Source organism: Pelobates fuscus, chromosome 6 (assembly GCF_036172605.1).
Source record: "Pelobates fuscus isolate aPelFus1 chromosome 6, aPelFus1.pri, whole genome shotgun sequence".
In the NCBI taxonomy this organism is placed as follows: domain Eukaryota; kingdom Metazoa; phylum Chordata; class Amphibia; order Anura; family Pelobatidae; genus Pelobates; species Pelobates fuscus.
Genome location: NC_086322.1, coordinates 79,632,729 through 79,652,856, shown reverse-complemented (window position 1 = coordinate 79,652,856; position 20,128 = coordinate 79,632,729). Strand labels below are relative to the sequence as shown.

Genomic DNA, 20,128 nt, shown 5'->3' with positions numbered 1-20,128 from the left:
AAAGAGACGTCAACATTTGTCACTGGATTGTCAGCAATACTGTCAAACAGCAGCAAAATAATGTTAGAGAGAGCAGTGTATTGATGAAAAGCGTCACGAGAAGGGAGAGTTCTGAAGATGTGTGAGGCCTTTAAGACTGCACTGTAGATTATTTTTTTTTTTGTGAAATTAATTCACACTTTCACATTAACAGAAAATTAACTAAGTCTTCACAGTCATGAATGTGTTTTATCTACTTAAAAGTTTTAAGAGGCGATAAGAGATGAAGACGCTTTTACTTATAATATTCTTAGCAGGCTGCACTGTAATTGCAAACAAAGGGCTGGCATTAATTTCTTGCAGAAGGGGAGAAATCTAATGGGTCATTTCTTTCGTTTCCTTCAAATCTCCCAAAGGCCTTTTATGTCCAAACTGAAAACATAGTTTCAAAACAACTTGTAAAACGGACTTTAATAAAAAAAAAACACTCACAAATTGTGAAAATGATTTATTTCTGGAGATAAATTTATATTGAATTTCAAACGTAATAAAAATATCTCTAAATAGCTCAAAAATTCTCTAAGTTTGCTATACAACAATTTGACTACTTTAGTGAATATTCAGGTTTTCTTCCTCCTCCCTACTCAATACTGCTTCTGTTCCTCTTCTGATATGTTGATGGGGGATCTGAAATTATTAATTTGTCTTCTCCAACGCTTACAAACTGTGTGTGTACTTATTTTTGAAACACTAGAAGCGTTATTCACTAATTCACAAATTCAAGGTTAATTGAAAGTAAATTTATAAAAATTAAAATCAAAATATCCAAACTGGAAAGTTTCTCTTAGCTTACAGTTCATCTCCTTTGGCATTAAATGTAAATTTCACTTTGAAATCACACTCCATTCTCACTCTAATAAATAACTCTGTAGTAGTTGTATTACAGTTTTAATGATTTACGTTACAGCTTTGTGTTTATCTTTTCTTATAAAGATTAATTTGCAAAAAAAAAATAAAAATGAAAATATATGCAAAATAGGGTAACCAAAATAAATAAAATAAAACTGGAGACAAAAACTCTGAATAAATTGTAATTTTTATCACCTAGTTATTTTGGAGAAAATAAGTATTTTTTAAATATCTCCCAAGACTAACTTATTCAGTCTTTATTTTAACATTTCCTTTTATCAACCGTTTTATCAGACTATTCTTATTTCCTGTAAAAATCCAATACACTGTATGTTCAATCTGATTCATTATAGACTAAACCAGTGTTTCCCAGTTGGTGGTTTTCAGCGAGAACAAAATTGGGGTTCCGCAGCCCTTATTGCTGCAAAGGAATCCGGTCAGCGCCGCAGCCGATTAATTGCGCGACCGGGTCCCCGTAGTATGTGAAGCTGGGAGGAAGTGACGGACGTACGATCATTTCCTCCCAGCTTCACATAGAAAACGCTGCGCTGGAGGGAGAGAGGCAGCAGCCGGCAGTAAGCAGCTCCCCGCCACACACACCAGCCTCAGCCAGCCAGTCACCCCCCTGCAGACAACAGATATGCTACCAGGAGGGTGACTGCAAATATAAAAAAGGGCGTGTGTTTATGTATCTGTGTCATTGTGTATTTGAGTGTTTGTATCTGTGTGTCGCTGTGTGTATCTAGGTGTGTGTATGTGCCATTGTGTATGCGTCACTGTGTTGACCAGATATTTAGCAGGCAATACCACAATCAGAATGAATTGTATGTGCATCACAATGCATATCATAAACTTAACCCAGAAATACAGAGATGGAGCCATGTTTTAGAATGTAAAAATGTTTAATCAAATAACTAAGTTATTCAACCCTGGCAGCTTATCAATTGATGATACAAAGTTGGGTCCCCATACTATTTCAGCTGGTACCCCCAATGATAAGACCAGGAACAGCATATGGATTAGGTCACAGGAAAATATCCACAGTTAATTGGTTAATGTATGGACACAGTGCCTTTTCCAAGAGCACTGGAGAGGCTTGGCCAATATTATGCTTTTTTTTGTGGCGTTTTAAATTGTATACAAATTTAATAATGGTTTGGTGACCTTTTATGACATTCTAACATTAGTTCAGTGACATGTATGTAAAAGTAGGGCCTTTGTCAATTAAAGGTTTAAAGAGAACCACTGATCTAGAGATGGAAAAAAAAAAAAAAGGTTTTCATTCAACTTTGCTATAATACAGATATTGTGAAAACCTTTGTCCTCAAGGACAGAAACAAAAACAAAAGAATTAAAATATTTTTTTTTTCCTGTTCAGCAAAACTGCATTACCAGATATAGTAAAAACATATTTGAGAGACTCTTTTGCAAACTCTAATGCAACAAAATGGATTAAAGAAAAATAAAAATGGCTTGCTGTGATTTGATGTACTGTACACATATTCCCAGTGTGCAGTGGGAAATAATAAGAAATAAGAAATAATAAGAAATTAAGGGACACTGGATTTTATATTGTGCTAGACTTTGATGACACTGTGATACATATCCAATTATTATATATCAAAATAGGACACATTCACATTTTCAGCACATCCCATACATCAACCCACAGAAGTGAAACCACTCTGCAGTCACAATACAGAATCCATCATATGAATGGAAATTAAATGGATTTGATGGTTAGAATTATATACTTAAAGGGAAGACAAAAACAACAATCTGTGGATTCCTATAGAACAAGCGCAAACAGTGTTGATAAAACAAAATATTAATTTTACAATATTGAAGTGCATCGATTAGGATATAAAGTCAGATCATTAACAATGCTGCTAAAAAAAATCCAATGTTCTTTTAGCTAAGCATTGTTAATATACCCTTTTACAAAAAGTATTAACTTAGTCAGTCATTTTCAAACCCCACACATGAAATTCCAAGGTGACTGTGTACCCCCCAAAACAGTGACTATTAACTAGAATTGCTAATAATAAAAACCAGCAACAAATTAACCAGTTGTAATGTACAAGAAAAAAATAAAAATAAAGATTGCCATGCTGTCCTAAAAGTATTGAACCAGTAAAATGTTAATGCCAATAGAAATGAAATTCATGAAGGTCATACCTTTACTTCTACAAATGTATCTTAACACTGACTTAACCTTTTTTTGAATAAGACTAATAGGCTACAATGTAGTTTTTTTTTTTTTTTTTTTAAATGGATTTGCATCTTTTTTGGGGGGTTTCAAGAATGATGAAATGTATTAGTAAAAGGAAGTAAAAACACAGCAATCATACAATAAAATAGAGCTTACTTATAAAAACTATGGTCAATATACACAGTTATAGATACTGCAATGCAGGTAAATAAAAAAAGTCAAAGACGCAAACGTTAACTCAATCACTGTAAGTAAACAAATGGATGTACATCTCAATGTCTGCCTAACTGGAGTCAAACTCCTGCAGTGTGGAACCAATTTAAACTAAATTTCCTTTTGCATTTCTCAGTTTCTATAGTTTGTCACGTCTTATATGCTCTAGTGGGCTTTTCACACTGCAGGTTCCAAAAATAAAAAATTAGAGTTTTCTCCAACATGTTCACATTAGAATTCTATGTCGAAAGGATTCCTTAACACAACGGTATTTCTTTCCACATTGGATACCACAATCCCTCATCGGAGTTCCATTCCTGACGATGTACGTGCATCTTGTAAAATGTATAGAAATATTCATGTAGCACACATGTAGGTGACACTTTGCAGGGATTACTGTTCTGCAGTTTTTGAAATAGTTTCTCTCTGTATGGAGTCCTCTTTCTCTCTAATCTGACTTCTCAGTTCTTCAATTGTGTCCAGTAAGGCTGATCGTTCCAGTTCTAATGTACGCAGAGATTGCTTTAACTTGGCCTCGTTGCCTTGTAAGTTCTCTATAGTAGATTCTAGATTTTGAATTCTTCCATGGGATACCTACAGGTAAATACATAAAAAATCTTAATCAAAACTATATAGTCAAAATATCAAGAAGATTATATTCAATACAAAAATGACAATCTGAAATATATATGTATATATATATATTAAAAAAACAAAAGTGAGAATTGAAAGTGAATTTCAAACTTAAACGGACACTATTAGGAATATATTTGTACATATATATCTATGCTAGTGTCCCTTTCCCCTTGTGAGGACTCAAAGGGTGAGTTTTACTTACCTTTCAGCCCTCGCCATGCCGGTGGGGAAAGCTCTGACTCCTCTGTCATAGTGACAGCCACTTGAGGCATTTAAATGCTGCACATAGGCAATGTTTTTACTTTAAAGGAACACTATAGGGTCAGGAACACAAACAACATGTATAGTGTTAAAACCATGGAGACTATAGTTAACCTTTAAGGGTTAAAACCGGACTTGACTTGGCATCCAGACCACTTTATTGATAGTCTGTTTAAGGCCAAAGTAGCAAACTGAAAATCTGGCACACAAATAATCTTTCCAATTTGGCTATTTTGACCATACATCCGAAATTCACGTGCTCACTTCAGTAAATAGCTCAGACACTTAACGTATTTAAATATTGAAGAGTTCGGTTGGTATTTAAAAGAAATGCATGAAGTAAAAAATAAAAATAAAAAATAAAAATAAAGAGGAGAGGGAGATGAATATCAGAAAGAAAAGGTAAAGATAAAAGAAGACAGACCTAATCATTGCCACATCTATAGAAAATAGAATACGCTGTGCATAATGACTAGGTCTTTATATAAAAAAAAAAAAGAAAACAAGAAAAAAAACAAAGCACAATAAGAAAATATATATATATATAAAAAAAGTATTTATCAAAGTCAACTTAATAGGTTAAAAAAAACAAAAACTTTTTTTAAAATGTGCATCATATTTAGTGAATTTAACAGTGAGGCAAAAGATTATCAGAATTTACACAACAGGCTGTTCTATGTTTATGCTACTAGCAAACAGATTACGGTTTGACATGAAAAAAAAAATCCCACAGCAGTTCTGCTTTTTAGGCTAGGCCCACTGTGTCCTGGGAAAATGCTACTGAAGTCAATGTCAAAGACGGGACAAGTGAAGGTTAAGTGAAAAGAGGAAAACACAAAAACAGGAAATGGATTTTATGCAATTAGAATATGTATTTATTTACAATGCATTGTTATTTCAGGGCTATTTAAAAGAATCAGAATGGTGATAAATTAAAAGTTAATTTAAAACTGAAGACCATAGAAACCAAAGTAGAAAAATCCTCATGGTCTAGTTGACCTACTTCGGTCTTGAATGTGAAATTCACTTTAAAATCCCCACAATTCCCATGAATGTGTACTGGCATTATTTTAACACCAACTATTAAAACGTTATTTACATCCAAGTTTTGAATTACATGCTTTATATAAAAGTGCTTCTGATGTCTCATTTCATGGATGTTGATATTTTGTCTCTGAGCTCTGTTTATCTCTCTGAAATCGTACTTTACCTAGCACTGTAAACAATAGTGGGCAGCGTCATGTATACACGTAAGGTTTGCTGCACACAGAGCTGTGAGTCAATATGTACTCAGTTCTTTCGTAATGTTTATCAAAAGTTAACCATGAGATGATGAACTTTAAGCTAGGAGTAGTTTGCCCAATAATTTTTTTAAATGACATTCTTCTACCACAGCAATAATCATATTTAAATGAAGAAATGTTTTTGTTCTTTTGTCTCAAGTTGTCTGGATTGATAATTTTTTTTTTATTATTCCCTTTTCCTTGCCACACCATTGTCTTTGGTATGTGATTACACGGTAAAAATACAAATTCAAGAAGTGTACATTTTTCCCATGGTTTCTACAAGTAAGTATGTTCATTAACTTATACTCAAGATAAGGTTATGTATTTGTACACAATACTTCATGGGGGAGGGGGCATGGCAGACTGCCTTGCTAGCAAGACGCGTGTATGTGGAGCTCCGTATCAGCGACTGATAAAGTAAGCCAATAACCTGACAAACTGCTTCCATAAACGACCACACACACGCCTCCCACACAGAGACATCAATGGGGCGATAAGAAAAAAAATTTGACTTCCCGAGGCACCCACAATGAGCGATATGCGGCTCTCATTTTCGAGGCCTACTCCACCAGCTCCCGTCAAGATGGCACCCACAGCTCCCAGTGAGGAGGAGGCCTCAGAAGACTCCCAGGATGACAGGGAGAGCCTTACCTCGCCTTTGGCGGCAGCTGGCGTCCAGGATCCTGACTCAGAATCGGAGGAAGAATCATCCCTTGCAACAAAGAGGGACATAAGCTACCTCTTAACAGAAATGAGGGAAGTATGGAAGGCTGACCTGCGAAACACTCTGAAAGAAGTGGGGAATCTCCAACAGCGGCTTACAGCAATGGGAACACAAGAAGTCGCAAGGGAGCACCAACTACAGCACTCCTATGACTCAATGCATGATCTTTCCTCACAAGTCCAGAAACTCACACAGACTGTCACAACTATGGAAGCTCGGCATAGACGGAATATCCGCCTCCGAGGAATAACTGAAAGTGTGGGAGTGGATGCCTTACTGCCCTACATCCACTGCCTAATGTCCACAATGGGCCTTAAAGGAGGCACTGACCCAAGCATGATACTTTCTGCGTTCAGAATCTGCAAAGCTGCAACAGCTCCAGGAGATGCACCCAGAGACACTATAGCAGTCACGAAGTACGTGGCGACCCGCTCCACTATCATGTCCCGCTCCAGAGACCTGGGCACTGTGCAACTGGAGGGTAGCACTGTAGCCTTACATAGGGATCTCCCATTCGCAGCGCTTGCGTAACGGAGACAGCTGGAACCAATTGCCAAACAACTACGGGAAGCAGGAGTCAGATACCGATAGGGGGGCAGATGGATCCCTGGCGGTACCATGGGGAAACTAGATGCTTACCTTGTCCTCAATAGATGACAAAATGAGGTCCCTCCGGCAGTTGAACTTACCAGAGGCAGACAAGGGTGGATCTAGGGATGAAGGCAATCAGTCGCAGCGTAAGCCCAAAAGCAACCAGGGGCCAAAAAACAGCTTATATGTGCCAACACTGACAAAGACACTCCTAGGCTCTGTTGTGTAGCTGTCGTACTCTTTCTTTTGGACCTCTCGCAGCCGTCAAGCTACAGTGCAAGACAAACTAAACATGGAGCACGTGCTGCAAACGCTGATCCTCCTGGCTCCACAATGTTACTGTTTATGGTCTATAGATTAGGTGACGGTATAATATTTTTTAATACCGTATGCTCCTAGTCACTACTCCCAATTGCCTGCTAAATAGCCAACATTGCAGTCCTAGCAGAAGATTGTTATTGTTCTAAACATGTTATTACTTTCATACCACAGCAAAGTTGTATTCGGAATATTCAAACTCTATTAAAACACAAATAAAAAAAATAAAAAAAGATCTAACTAAGTAGCCCAAAATAAATACTTCCCTAGAATCTTTGAGCTTCTGTCGAGTGGCGATGGTGCATTACATTTACATGACTTGCAAAAAAAGTATTTTTTCTCCAAGTAGATGAACATGTTTCAAGAAGGAGCGCTTGTCGGACTGTTGAAATTCCAACTATCTGACTAAGCAGCGTGTGCATCCTTAGGGTATATGTTCTTCATTCGGACTATAATTGGTTGCTTTAATTGTGCCAAAGATCTGAACGGAGCCTTTGGCCTTTTCTGGGAGTTAATGTTTTACTATTGTGGTGCATTGTGTGTTTGAAAGCAAGCATTATGAGTCCCTTTGACTGAAACTAGAATCATTGTTAGTTACTCAAGCTTTACATTCAAATTAAAATACAGGTAAACACTTATTTAATTAAGGCATTTGTTTCTTGAGCATTAGTCATGTTTTGTTCACAGGTAGAATGATCTGATGTTTTATACAATTTATTCATTCAGACTCCCGTGGGTCCCCAATACAATTGTAAATGTTGTCATTCTGCTCAAAATGCCACAGTTATTGATAATGACAGGCAAGTTCATTATACTTGCATATATTAATAAAAATAATTCCAGTTAGTACTATTTTACGGAGCTAATGATACAGCTATTTTTGTTATTTTTCTATTTGACATTTAGTAAAGAAGGTAAACTGGTTATTGTGAAGGTCTAATGTTGTTTTAATGTATTATTTTAATGTAGTAGCTGGTTTCCTAGTCAACACATGTTTACCACTTTGCCTGTTACAATGTGTTAATCAGACCCTAATATAATAAAAGTTTTAAAATGAGGAAAAAAAAAAGTGCTGCTTTGTTCTATTTTAATGAAAATAATGAAAAATAATAAAATAAATATATCTGTGTCAGACAGCTACTTATCTAGGTGAGGTATGAAATGGCAATAGGGAAGAGAAGAAAAAAAAAAATAAATAAAAAAAAAAAAAAAAAAAAAAATTATACAAATGTCAACTCATACTTCTAATCCGAAATAATGTGGAGTACCTGAAACTACAACCAACAGTGTACAAAGACAATTCTGTTAATTCGAATTGGTGTGCTTAAAATCTATGTATCCATAGAAACATTCCTCTGGCCTATGCCTCTGATGTAGGAACAAATAGAGATCCAAATCAATTGTGTAGGAGCTTTAAGTTTGCTCTTTAATTTCTGCCGGATTTATTGGGAAACAATATGACCAGGGCAAAAGGAGTCATGTCCATGTCCAAAAGTGGCAATACTGGCCCCAAGTGGAGGGACACGTCCACTTACAATTTTTAGGATGTGTATGTTCAAGGTTTCCTTTTACAGATACAAATGAAAGCTTCTTCTGATGTGCAAAGAGGCAGAAGATATAAAAAAATAAAAATAAATGAGGAGGATGCTAAAACAGTAGAGCCTCAAAAAAAAAACAAAAAAAAAAACACTAACATATATACTGTTACCAATCTCAAAAGCAGTGAAAAATATCAGTCTTTCAACAGCTCATTTGTGGTAGGATCAGTTTGTTTTTTATGCCTTATATTAGCCATACGTTTAGAAAACAAAGAATAAAAACCATTTACACCAAACTTGCATACATTATATGAACACAACATCTTACTGTAGATATACCATGCAGCATTGATTCTGCAAGAAAACAGACATCTTTTTGTAATTAATCAGTTCTAGCTAATTAGAATCTCCAAGGAAGTGACTTACCTGCAACTCTTCTAAAAGGTCTAAGTTTTTTTTGCGCAGTGTACTATTCGTCTTTTCCAATTTATTTATCCTCTGATTGTCACTAAGTGGAGAAGAATCAATAAGCTCATCCTGCAGAACGTGGTATTCAACTTCATAGGCCTGGAGCTGCTTCGAAATATCCATTTCAAATATCTATGGCGATAGAATGTGGGGTTGAAAATGTATTTGTTATTTAAAGTGTTAACTTTCTAGAATTATCTTAAAGTGACTCTCCAGTGCCAGGAAAACCTATCAGTTTTCCTTGGCACTGCAGGACCCTGCAGTGCCCCTCTCCCTCCCAACGCCCACCCCATGTTGCCGACTTACCTGAATCCAGCTTTCCTATGGGGATTTCGGCGACGCTGGAAGTCCTCATGCGTAGCGTGAGGACATCCAGCCTCGTTTAAAACACTTTTCGTGTTCTAAGAACACGGAAGTCCCTCTAGTGGCTGTCTGATAGACAGCCACTAGAGGAGGACTTAAAGGATCACTATAGGGTCAGGAACACAAACATTTATTCCTGACCCCATAGTGTTAAAACCACCATCTAGCCCCCCTGGTCTCCTCATGTCTCCCTAAATATAGTAAAATCTTACTTATATTCAAACCTGAAGCTGCTTATGGTGTGCCTGTTTCCTTTAGCCCTGCCCACTGCCTGCTGACATCATCAGAAGTGGTAGCCTGAGCCAATCACGATGCTTCTCCATAGGATTGGCTGAGATGGACAAGGAGGCAAATCAGGGGCATAGCCAGCATGATTCAAAAACAGCCCTGGCCAATCAGCATCTCATCATGAGATGAATTGAATCAATGAATCTATATGAGGAAAGTTCAGTGTCTGCATGCAGAGGGAGGAGATACTGAATGTTTGGATGCATTGTAGGCAGCCATGACCCAGGAAGGATCTCCAACAGCCATCGGAGGAGTGGCCAGTGAAGTTATCACTAGGCTGAAAAGACCGTGTTTACAGCAAAAAGCCTGAAGGTAATGATTCTACTCACCAGAACAAATTCAATAAGCTGTAGTTGTTCTGGTTTCTCAGCACTAGGTGCAAAAGGGACACTGCACCCAGACCACTTCAATTAGCTGAAGTGGTCTGGGTGCCTACAGTGTCCCTCTAAGAGTCACACTCTACTAAACACATATCTACATTTAAAATTACCTGGTTTATAGTCTTCTCCATTTGCACCAGACCCAGGTTTGGAAGAGTGTTTTTTATGAATTCTACGATAGATTCAAGATTCTCATGCTGCAAAATTAAAGGCTTATGGCTTCCGAGCAAGCTAAGAGCTACTTTAAAGATGACTTCTGATCCCTGAAGATAGATGATATCTGCAAGATGGCAAAAGAAAGCAAAACAAAATAAATAAACAAGGTGTCTTTAATAAAGAAATGAATACACACAATGTATATTATACCGATCTGATTGTCAAATAATTTTTCTGTATATAATTCCCGGGGACTTAATATTTACAGATCAAACCGAATACTGTATTCGTGAAATAAATATAAAAAAAGAAATATTCCTGCTAGCTTTGTGACGTGTGTATGGATAGCCCTACTTTAGATTAATAATTCCCCAATAGCAGCATCACAAAGAGACACTCCGAAGGCAATATTTATATTAATATTACATAACTGTTCAAACCGTGACTGGCTATTATAAAACCAATATAAACGATGTTAAATAATACACAAATGCATTAACTCAGAGGGTGTTTGTGGGGGTGTGTCCTACCTGTATTTAAAAAAAGAATTTGTGCTGTGAGGGCCACAAAACTCTGAAAAAAGTCAATGCATTCTCATTTGTTGACTACTCTTGTAAATCATTAATAGCCAGGAGAAGGTTAACCCTATACATTAGTTGCCACAGTTCTGTGTAAATTTATTTAAGGCATCACTATATGAGGAGTTAAAGCACAGCTTGCTTGCCTGGAAAACTAAAAGAAAAGTCTCTATAATATGAAGTGTGAACATGTGTTAAAATGTAGGGCACTATAAATGATTAACTAGAATACACATAGGAACAATCACTTCGGTCTCAGATTTTTTTTCTTTGAGCTGAAAGCAGCAAGCTGAATGGTTAGTATAGGACTCGCCTGAAAAGTTTACTTTGATGCAGCAGGTGATATAATACTTAAAGGAAAACTATGATCTGCCTGCTTGGTTGACATCATCAGAAGTGATTCTCTGAGCCAATCACAATGTTTTCCCATAGGTGTCACGTTCACAGTAAATGATGTGGAACACAACTGCAGATTTGTTAGGACTTTGATCTTTTATTTAAGACACTTAGATGGAACTGAGACTTCAGTTCCAGAATTACAGTTACTGTTTCTTTAAATAATAAACTGTTTGTTTCATTTAGCATTGACAAGGTTCAGAATTCATTAGAGTCCATTATTCTTGTTAACAGTTCAAATTATAAGAGATTATATACATTGGAATTATCAGCAGCAAGACTGGTAAGTCCGGTGAGTTTGGCGCGGTACGCGTTTCAATAATCCAGCGTCTATCAGCTGGTGCGGTCGCATTAAATAGCAGACCGCGGCAATGGGGGTGTGGCTAAGCTCCGTCAAACCCGGAAGTATGAGGAGACATCGGGAGGCTTAGGCCTGACAATAGGATTGGATAACAAACTGTCAATGAGGCAGATGAGGGGCAGAGCCAGCACAAGTTAAACACAGCCCTGGCCAATCACCATCTCCTCATAGATATGCATTGAATCAATACAGCTCTATGAGGAAAGTTCAGTGTCTCCATGCAGAGGGTGGAGACACTGAATGGCAGTGCTGCACATTGCCTGGTTCCGTGGTAATGTGGCAAAGCGTTTACAAAAAATTTGACTTCCTTACCTGGATCCCTGCCGGTGATGTGCTTCTTCAAAGCCTGGAAGCCATGGCCATTGTCATTCTTTGGTTGAGAGCGTCAGCTTACGGCGCTCAGCCAATGACTGACATTATGTGCAATGAAAGTTGCACAGAATTGACAGTCACCAAGAACTCTAGTTCCGGGCTGGCTGATTACACCCAAATAACTATGCCAGAGGTGGAGCTACACCTCTAGCAGAAGAGATCACTCAAGTGGTCTTGGTGCATGAAGTAACTTTTTAAATGGCCGCTGCAGTGGTACTAATAACAAATGTAATTTAAATGTACTTCAGGATTTGGGGTGTGCATAGGTAACTTTTGTGGATTTTTATTTAGCCATCGCCGGTGCAGCAGCACCGGAGCCCGCACCCTTTGGGGGCTTATCCGGTGGTCCACGGAATTTGGGCCACCCGATAGGTATTGGTTAACAAGGGCGGCCGGTCAAGCACCGCAGCCATCTAAAACAGCGACCAGCCCCCTATGTAGTCGGAAGCTGGGAGGAAGTGAGAACAGGTTACTTCCTCCCAGCTTAAGGAGAGAGGAGGTGGTAAGCGAGATACCGGCAGATAACGGCTTAGGATTGCTGCTCCTTGCCACATTTGAAAGCAAACACTACATCTAAACACACCCTAACACTCAAACATTATACACAAGTACACCACTGCATTCCAATGGCAATAGTACATACAAACACACCCCTACATGTACACACTATTAAAAAACCACGCTTAAATTAAAATGCAAACACTGCTCACAAATACAATCCTGCAAAGATGGTCAATAGGTAAAGCCCCTGCTAACATAGCATTGTGGGAATAGTACAATAGATGGGGATGTAGCCTTTTGCCACTCTTGCACTATAGGGGGGCACCAAAAAACGTTTTTGCACTTGGATCCCCTCTACATTAGTTCTTCCACTGTTTGTATGGTTTAAGGAAGTATGTTGTAACATGTAGCCACAGACAACACTCCTTGCCTGAGACTTAAGCTACAAATGATGCACTCATTTGGATTAAATGGATAAACTGAATGACTGTCTTGAAGTTTTCTGTGTGGCTCAGTATTGTAACCCAGCAAACGTGCTAAAAGCAACGAGAGGACACAGTAGATCATTTGTAATTCCTATTGCTACATGAGACAAGCATCACACTGCAGTCTCAAATGTCCTATCTGACCCTCAACACAAATTCAGTTCTATTGCTTAGTGTTCACACAGCTTGTGTCAGAAAAAAAACTCTCAAAGTTATAGCAAAATCTTCATCCATTTCCTCAATACCAGCTTCGAAAGTGCAACTTCCTTACAACCGGTGTTTCTCTAACGTGCCTCGTCTAGTCAACTCGAACATGTACTTAACCCACCAGTCAACTCAATCATTCCTTGCTTGATTTTGCAACACCCTTCACTGGGTTCATCATAATGTAAAACCATACTACCATACTTGTAGAATGTTTGCCTCTGTGTAGAGTTGGACTCTGTCTACTTGACTGTTTAAAAAAAGAAGAGCAAGATTTTTGTTTAAGCTTCCCTTGAACTCTGAACGACCTCTACAAGCAAAAATAATTCCGGGTAGCAATAGGGGCTATTCCGTGTATTGACACTTTTCCCTTATCTGATGGCATACCTCCAGACACCATGCAAAATAAACAGAAAAAAATATTGTATCTTCCTCCTTTTAACAATGCAGACTACCCGGCATTGGAAACATGCATTTCAATATTTCCAGAAATATAGGTTTTATGTAGGTGACATAGCAAGAGTAAGGTGCAAATTAGGCACCGCACCTCCTGTAGCTGTAATTTAACCTTCACTCAGGGAGTGCCTCTATACTGGCTCAACAATAGTTAACCATTCGTGTTCAGTCTCTCTATTGTTTCTAGACAGGTCACCGAGAGAATCATGTCAAAGACAACAGTTTTTTTTTTTTAAAGCACATGAACACTCCTACAGATGTCAAGTCCACGGGCACTGTGACTTCATACAGATATAAACAGATAACCTATATAAAAGTCACCCCCCTTGGAGGTTTCCATGTTTTATAATTTTGCAATATTTGATTAGTGATGTTACGTTAATTTAAGTGGTAAAAATACCGCAAATTTAAAACACCTTGAAGGTGCAAAATACTTTATTTTCATTATAATCCGTATTTGGACGGTTCACAATATACGCCATAAAACATCACACTCTCAATGACATTGTCCAAAAAAAAAAAAATGGACAATGAAGAACATGAAAGACCATAAATGTCTGTGCACGTTTATAGTATGAGAACTGCCAGAAAAAAAGCCCCAATAGACCAGCAGTGCCAAAATTAAATGACGACCTCCTATTCAGTGACAATTTCTAACTCGTCTAGAAGATGCAGACTTACTCAATGATTTTTGAAATTAAACACGGTTTTAAGTCAAGGAGATCTAATCAAGATCAACTATGCAGATTTTTTTTTTTTCCCAGCGGTATCTAGGATTCAAAAACATTGATCAATAACTGCAATCGCTCAAGTTACATTACATGCTGATGCCATGTGATCAGATTTGATCTACACTGGCGGGAATTATAAACATCCACTTCTAAAAGCATTCAACACAGCAACAAGTGTGAAAACTTTCAACAAACGATTCTTGAAACCATTCTGTAACTCGCTGACAGGGCACACCATATCGCATGATGTAACATATAGCAGTTAGGAGAGAGGGCACCAGTCTGCATGACCAATGTAACGTTCTCAAATAGATTGTGGATTTTGTTATATAATAATTTTGTGAGCTTTGAAATTAGTGTTCAGTGGGTGTGTTGAATCTTGCATGATTCAATGAAAATTGTTTTATGAAGAAAATCCCAGAGTGCTCCCCTTCTTGACTTATATTAAAGGACCACAATAGTGTCAGGAAACCAAACTCGTTTTCCTGGCACTATAGTGCCCTGAGGGTGCCCCCACCCTCAGGGTCCCACTCCCGCCGGGCTGAAGGGGGAGCAATGGGGTTAAACACTCACCTTTCTGCAGCGCCGGGCTCCCTGGGCGCTGGGGACTCTCCGCCTTCGGTCGTCATCGGTTGAATGCACATGCACGGCAAGAGCCACGCGCGCATTCAGCCAGTCCATAGGAAAGCATTCTCAATGCTTTCCTATGGACGTTGGCGTCTTCTCACTGTGAAAATCACAGTGAGAAGCGAAGAAGCGCCTCTAGCGGCCGTCAATGAGACAGTCACTAGAGGCTGGATTAACCGATATGTAAACATAGCAGTTTCTCTGAAACTGCTATGTTTACAGCAGGCAGGGTTAATCCTAGATGGACCTGGCACCCAGACCACTTCATTAAGCTGAAGTGGTCTGGGTGCCTACAGTGGTCCTTTAATCGTGTATGTTGTATATTTATTGATTTGGTTTGTTAATGTATATATTATGTATTTTACAGTTGAAATTTGTAGAGCATGGTCTGCATGATGATATGGGTGCAGTTGAGAACAGGCCCAGGTAATTGGTCTTAGCAGTTCTGCATTGCATACTTTATTTAACTGTTGTGGAGGACTCTGTGCATTACTTACATACCCCCTCCTTGCTAAACACCCTGATAACTTTCCTCATATAAAATTTTTGAGCACACGCAAAAAAAATGTTTTTTTTTAAAAAGAGAGAGGGCACAATAGTCTCACTTTGGTAGGTACAAAGTGTGTTTCGGTAACGCAATACATTATTTCTAGAATGGAGCAAATAATGTGTATATATGCTTCGAATTAAATCTTTAGTATGTTGGGTAACACAGTTTAAAATCCAAAAAGTAATTTCTGCCCTTTATAAACATTTAGCATGTGGAAGCATTTTTAAAGCTCAGAAAAAGTAAAAGTACCAATACAAACTGTGCAGGTGTCTCCACATTAAATACAGAAGCTGTTCATAAAGGCCAATAAGTCACAGCCGTAGAAAGAAACAAAAAAAAACATTGCTTCCTTTCCATCTCCAGTTCCCTTTCCCTCTTTAGTATTCTGCATTTAACGGGGAGGAAACACAAGGGACACTTGTTACAACGGCCAACAAAAGCAAGTCTTCCAGTCTTCTCTGGGCACAGAACCCAGCCAGCACTTTCCAACGGAACAGACATTTCCATCCGCGTCTGCTCTGCAAAACACTAAGCTCTAAAACATGCTAAATCAGATTCTAATGGAACCACGCCAAAAATAAGGGGGGATGGGGGGAGGTGACACAAGTGGCTGAACTGAATCTCTAAGGGTGAAATTTTATTATATATGACTCAAGTCCATCAAGTTCATCCATTGGGTTTATAATTTAAAAAAAACCTGTGAATACACAAACTGAAATGTGTCTGCCTGCCATGTATATAGCACAGGAACTTCACCTCTTCCTATAATATGGAGTTGGGAGAGGTCTTCTAACCGCAGCTATAAAGGGGTATGCATTGAATCCAGGTTTAAGGGGAATTGTCTCATCCTGGGAGATTTTTAAAAGGAACTGGAGCTTCAGTCCCCTGGAGCTCTCTGGGGAACACCAGGCGTCAGTCAGCTTCTAGAAGGGCTGGAAGCTCCTACACCGATTCCGGTTAGCTTTCTTGAGCTAAGCCATGTAGTGAAGGCCTAGCTCATTGGCTGAGAGCATCACCTGAGTGCTCACAGCCAATGACCCTGCAGAGCCTGGCTTACCTTCATGCAAACAGCTTCACATTTTCCTAGAGCATGTGACCGGCACCTTTGCAAATAGTTTGACTATCTATTCTGGGAGTGTGCCAGGGCACTTCTGGCATCATAACCACTACTATAAGATATTTATAGTTGAAAACGGTTTTTAAAAAAGGCATTTAAAAGCATAGTAAATTTATACAGTAAATAGAAAAAAAAGAAAAGGGAAAAAAAAAAGACAGGGATTTAGGTCAAAAGGGGATGCTGTCCCTTCTAAATCGAAAGACAAATAGCTGCAGTGCATACCTGCTAAGAAGTATACAATAAAAATAATCACCCTGACATTATTCAGTAAATTCTAAAAAATACTCCGAGACCTAGAAACAGCCATTCGTTATTGCACTAGTTCATCTGTACCGTGGATTCCAGACGAAGAGCATTTTCAAGTCTACACACGTGTTTGAAATATCATTGCACAAGAGAATTAGCTTGATTTCAAGTTTCCTCTTTGAAAAATAAAATGGAATACATATTATATGTAAGTGTATATCTGTATTCTTGTCTTTATGTAGATTAAGTGATGCCCGGCAAAAAGAAGCCTGGGAGTGACATTTACTAAATTTCACTCCCGGGCGTACCGCGATAAAAAAACAAACAAAAAAAAAACTACATTTTAAAAAAAGGTCTTGTCTTGATCAGTGTAGTTAATGTCCTCATCTGTGAGTAAGCCCTGTTTGTATTAACCATTTGTTCTTGATGCATCTTGGTCATTTACACTAAATTTGTTTTTAAAGGTATCTTTTTCCCTCTTAGCTTTCAAAATTCAGACATATGGGTGAATAATACCCCAAAAAGCCAAGGGTTTGCCTAGAGTAAGCTCTGGCATGAAATGGGTCCGTCTGAAACCAACTCCTCCTGTACGATTAATCCTAGCCTAAAACGGTTTGCTCAGGAGAGTTTTGTGATTGACACCAGTTTCTGGAGTCAAAGCCTCTTGCTTTGACATTTTATTTAGGATTTAATATATGAAGGAGTTTTTTGAGAATATGAAGAAGAACACACCTACTATAACCCCTATGACCATACATATTGCGAGTGGGATAGTGCTTAGTTTGCCCCATCCAATATATTCATAGTTCAGTTGGGAGACATAGCATGGACCAGAAAGAGCCCTACGACGGGAAGGTAACTATGTGCACGTCTGCTTTCAGCTCCTAGCACACCCAGAACACACACAGCAGTTGTTTTTTGTTGTTGTTGCTTAGTGAGGCAAAATACCCAATATGCCAAGAGAGAAGATAGGTGGGGGTCAATTTACTTAGGTGGTCTAATTTCTGTAAACAAACGCTATCAAGCTTACAAACCTTCAAATTCTACAGCAAACATTCATAAGATTCAAATTTACATTGTGTCGCTTAATTATGAAAATAAATGGTTTGATGGGAAGAGTGGTGTAGAATGAGCAAACTCCACTGCTTGTATAAATTAAGTTAATAAACACATTTTAAAACACCTGTGTTTGTGCGCTACAAAAACGATTGACATTTTGGCTATTTTTGGTCATCACTTACTTTTAGAATAAAACTTTTAGGTCATCATGATCTGATATATTCTAGCATATCTGACCTTATCTGGCAAAGGTCAGCATGAGTTATCCAATTATTACTAGGGTGTTTTTTTGTTTTTTGTTTTTTTTACTCATTGAGTTTTCGCACTAAAGTCTTCAATTAATTTATTTGTTTGAATATATTTTTATAATATTTCTTAAAAGGAATAACCACTTTCGTACAAATGGAGTAAGCCAATGCATTTTCCAAGCAGCCAACATGGGTCACATTTATATTCCAGATGCTCTAACTGCCCCAAGGTAATTTTACATCAAAATCCATTAAGGCCAGAAGACCACTGCTCACCCATCATGCATTGATAAACTTGTCAGTACGATTAAATGTGTAGACTTAGCTCTCATAGATGGTGTAGGTCACTTTATGGGGCACATGAATTAAACGGTTTCACTTGGTGGTAATATACCATGTCATAAATAAACACAACATGGATTTTAGAATACAGATATTGCAATGCTGGTGTGATTAAAAACAAACACTCTGCACATCACCTATGTGTGTGTTTCACACCATATAAAACCAAATACAGACATCCCATCCCAACTTGCAAAAATACATTTCAGGAAGGTGGCTTCACCAGCTAAGACTCCTCCCTCGCCACACACACAGCACACAAACATGTATGTACACCTTGACACACAGATAAGACGTGTGTCAGGGAGCCATGTGCAAAACCCAGGAGTCTCCCGGAACTCCCGGGAGACTTGAGATGTCTGCAAATATGATACTTATATTGGTGATTAAAGCCTGAATTCTAGGAAATAAAAATCCAAATGGCATATAACCCAGTCAGTGAATACTAAAAACAAAATGTTAAAAAAAAAAAAAAAAAATGAAATGCTTACCAAAGACTCTGGCAACAAAGCCAAGAGGGAACTGAGAGGCAAACATGGTGAGAAACCAAGGGGCAGCATACAGGCTTGGTCCGATCTCGTACTGCTCCAGGTGATCATATAGATCTCGGTGATAGTCATGAAGAAGTCGAGAAAGTTGATACATTTGGATCTGTTGGAAAAGCACAGAAGTATCGATCAGACATTTTATTGAAGGAACACTATAGTGTCAGGAATACAAACTTATTCCTGACACTACAGTGCTGAAGTGGCTGTTTTGGTGATCAGCCCATTCTCTGTGCAGTAAAGAGGTGATATTACACACTTTTTCTCCCACATTGTGTTGGTCTTGCTGGCTCTACCTCCATGGCTGAGATCCTCAATGGCTGAGATAGCATTTGGGTCTATTGCACATGTGCGGCAAAACTGAGCTGTGCCAATCAGCATCTCCTCATAGAGATGCACTGAATCAATGGGGACCGTTCAGTGTCTCCATACAGATTGTGCAGCACTGGACTAGGAAGCACCTCTATTGGCTGTCTGATTGACACTGCTGGGACTGGCTATAGACACCAGAGCCACTACATTAAGCTATAGTAGTTCTGGTGACTATAGTGACCTTTAATATTACAAATTTAAAGAATAAAAAGGAAAATAAATAAATAAATGAAAAGTCATGCATTTACAACTTTGCTACAAAAATGAAAAGATAAACTAGACAAAAAATTAGCTAAAAAAACAAAACAAAACAGGGAATTGTGTCATGGGTAGATGAAAAGGTTTCTTTACTCTTCTGGGTGCCCGAGGGAATGCACATTGAAATATCATGCACACCTCTCTCTTAGTCCATTTCTACTTCAGATATTGGCTCACCCTTTGAATATGTTGGACAATGATAAGAGAAAGGATGGAGAAAGAGAAGAGTTAATTTTGCTACGATAATCACAACGCAATCAGAAAGAGATACCATAAAACCAAATAAATATACTATATTAAAAGCTATAAAAATTCAACTATGTGTTTTTCCAAAAAGTTACCCGTTTACTTTTTGTTT

At 38.2% G+C, this 20,128-nt stretch overlaps 1 protein-coding gene across 5 annotated transcripts in view; it reads right to left on the bottom strand.

Annotated features, from left to right (window-relative positions):
• Nucleotides 1-2,261: 2,261 nt before the first annotated feature.
• The window catches only part of TBC1D1 (TBC1 domain family member 1), a 185,730-nt gene continuing 167,863 nt past the window's right edge, over nt 2,262-20,128 (bottom strand). For all 5 annotated transcript variants that reach the window (XM_063457864.1, XM_063457865.1, XM_063457866.1 and 2 more), the window contains 4 exons: nt 19,087-19,246; nt 10,277-10,446; nt 9,094-9,267; nt 2,262-3,907 (listed from right to left, as the gene is read on the bottom strand). In XM_063457864.1, the coding sequence (XP_063313934.1) occupies nt 3,707-3,907; nt 9,094-9,267; nt 10,277-10,446; nt 19,087-19,246 (705 nt within the window). In that variant the 3' untranslated portion in view covers nt 2,262-3,706. The remainder of the gene's footprint in view (nt 3,908-9,093; nt 9,268-10,276; nt 10,447-19,086; nt 19,247-20,128) is intronic.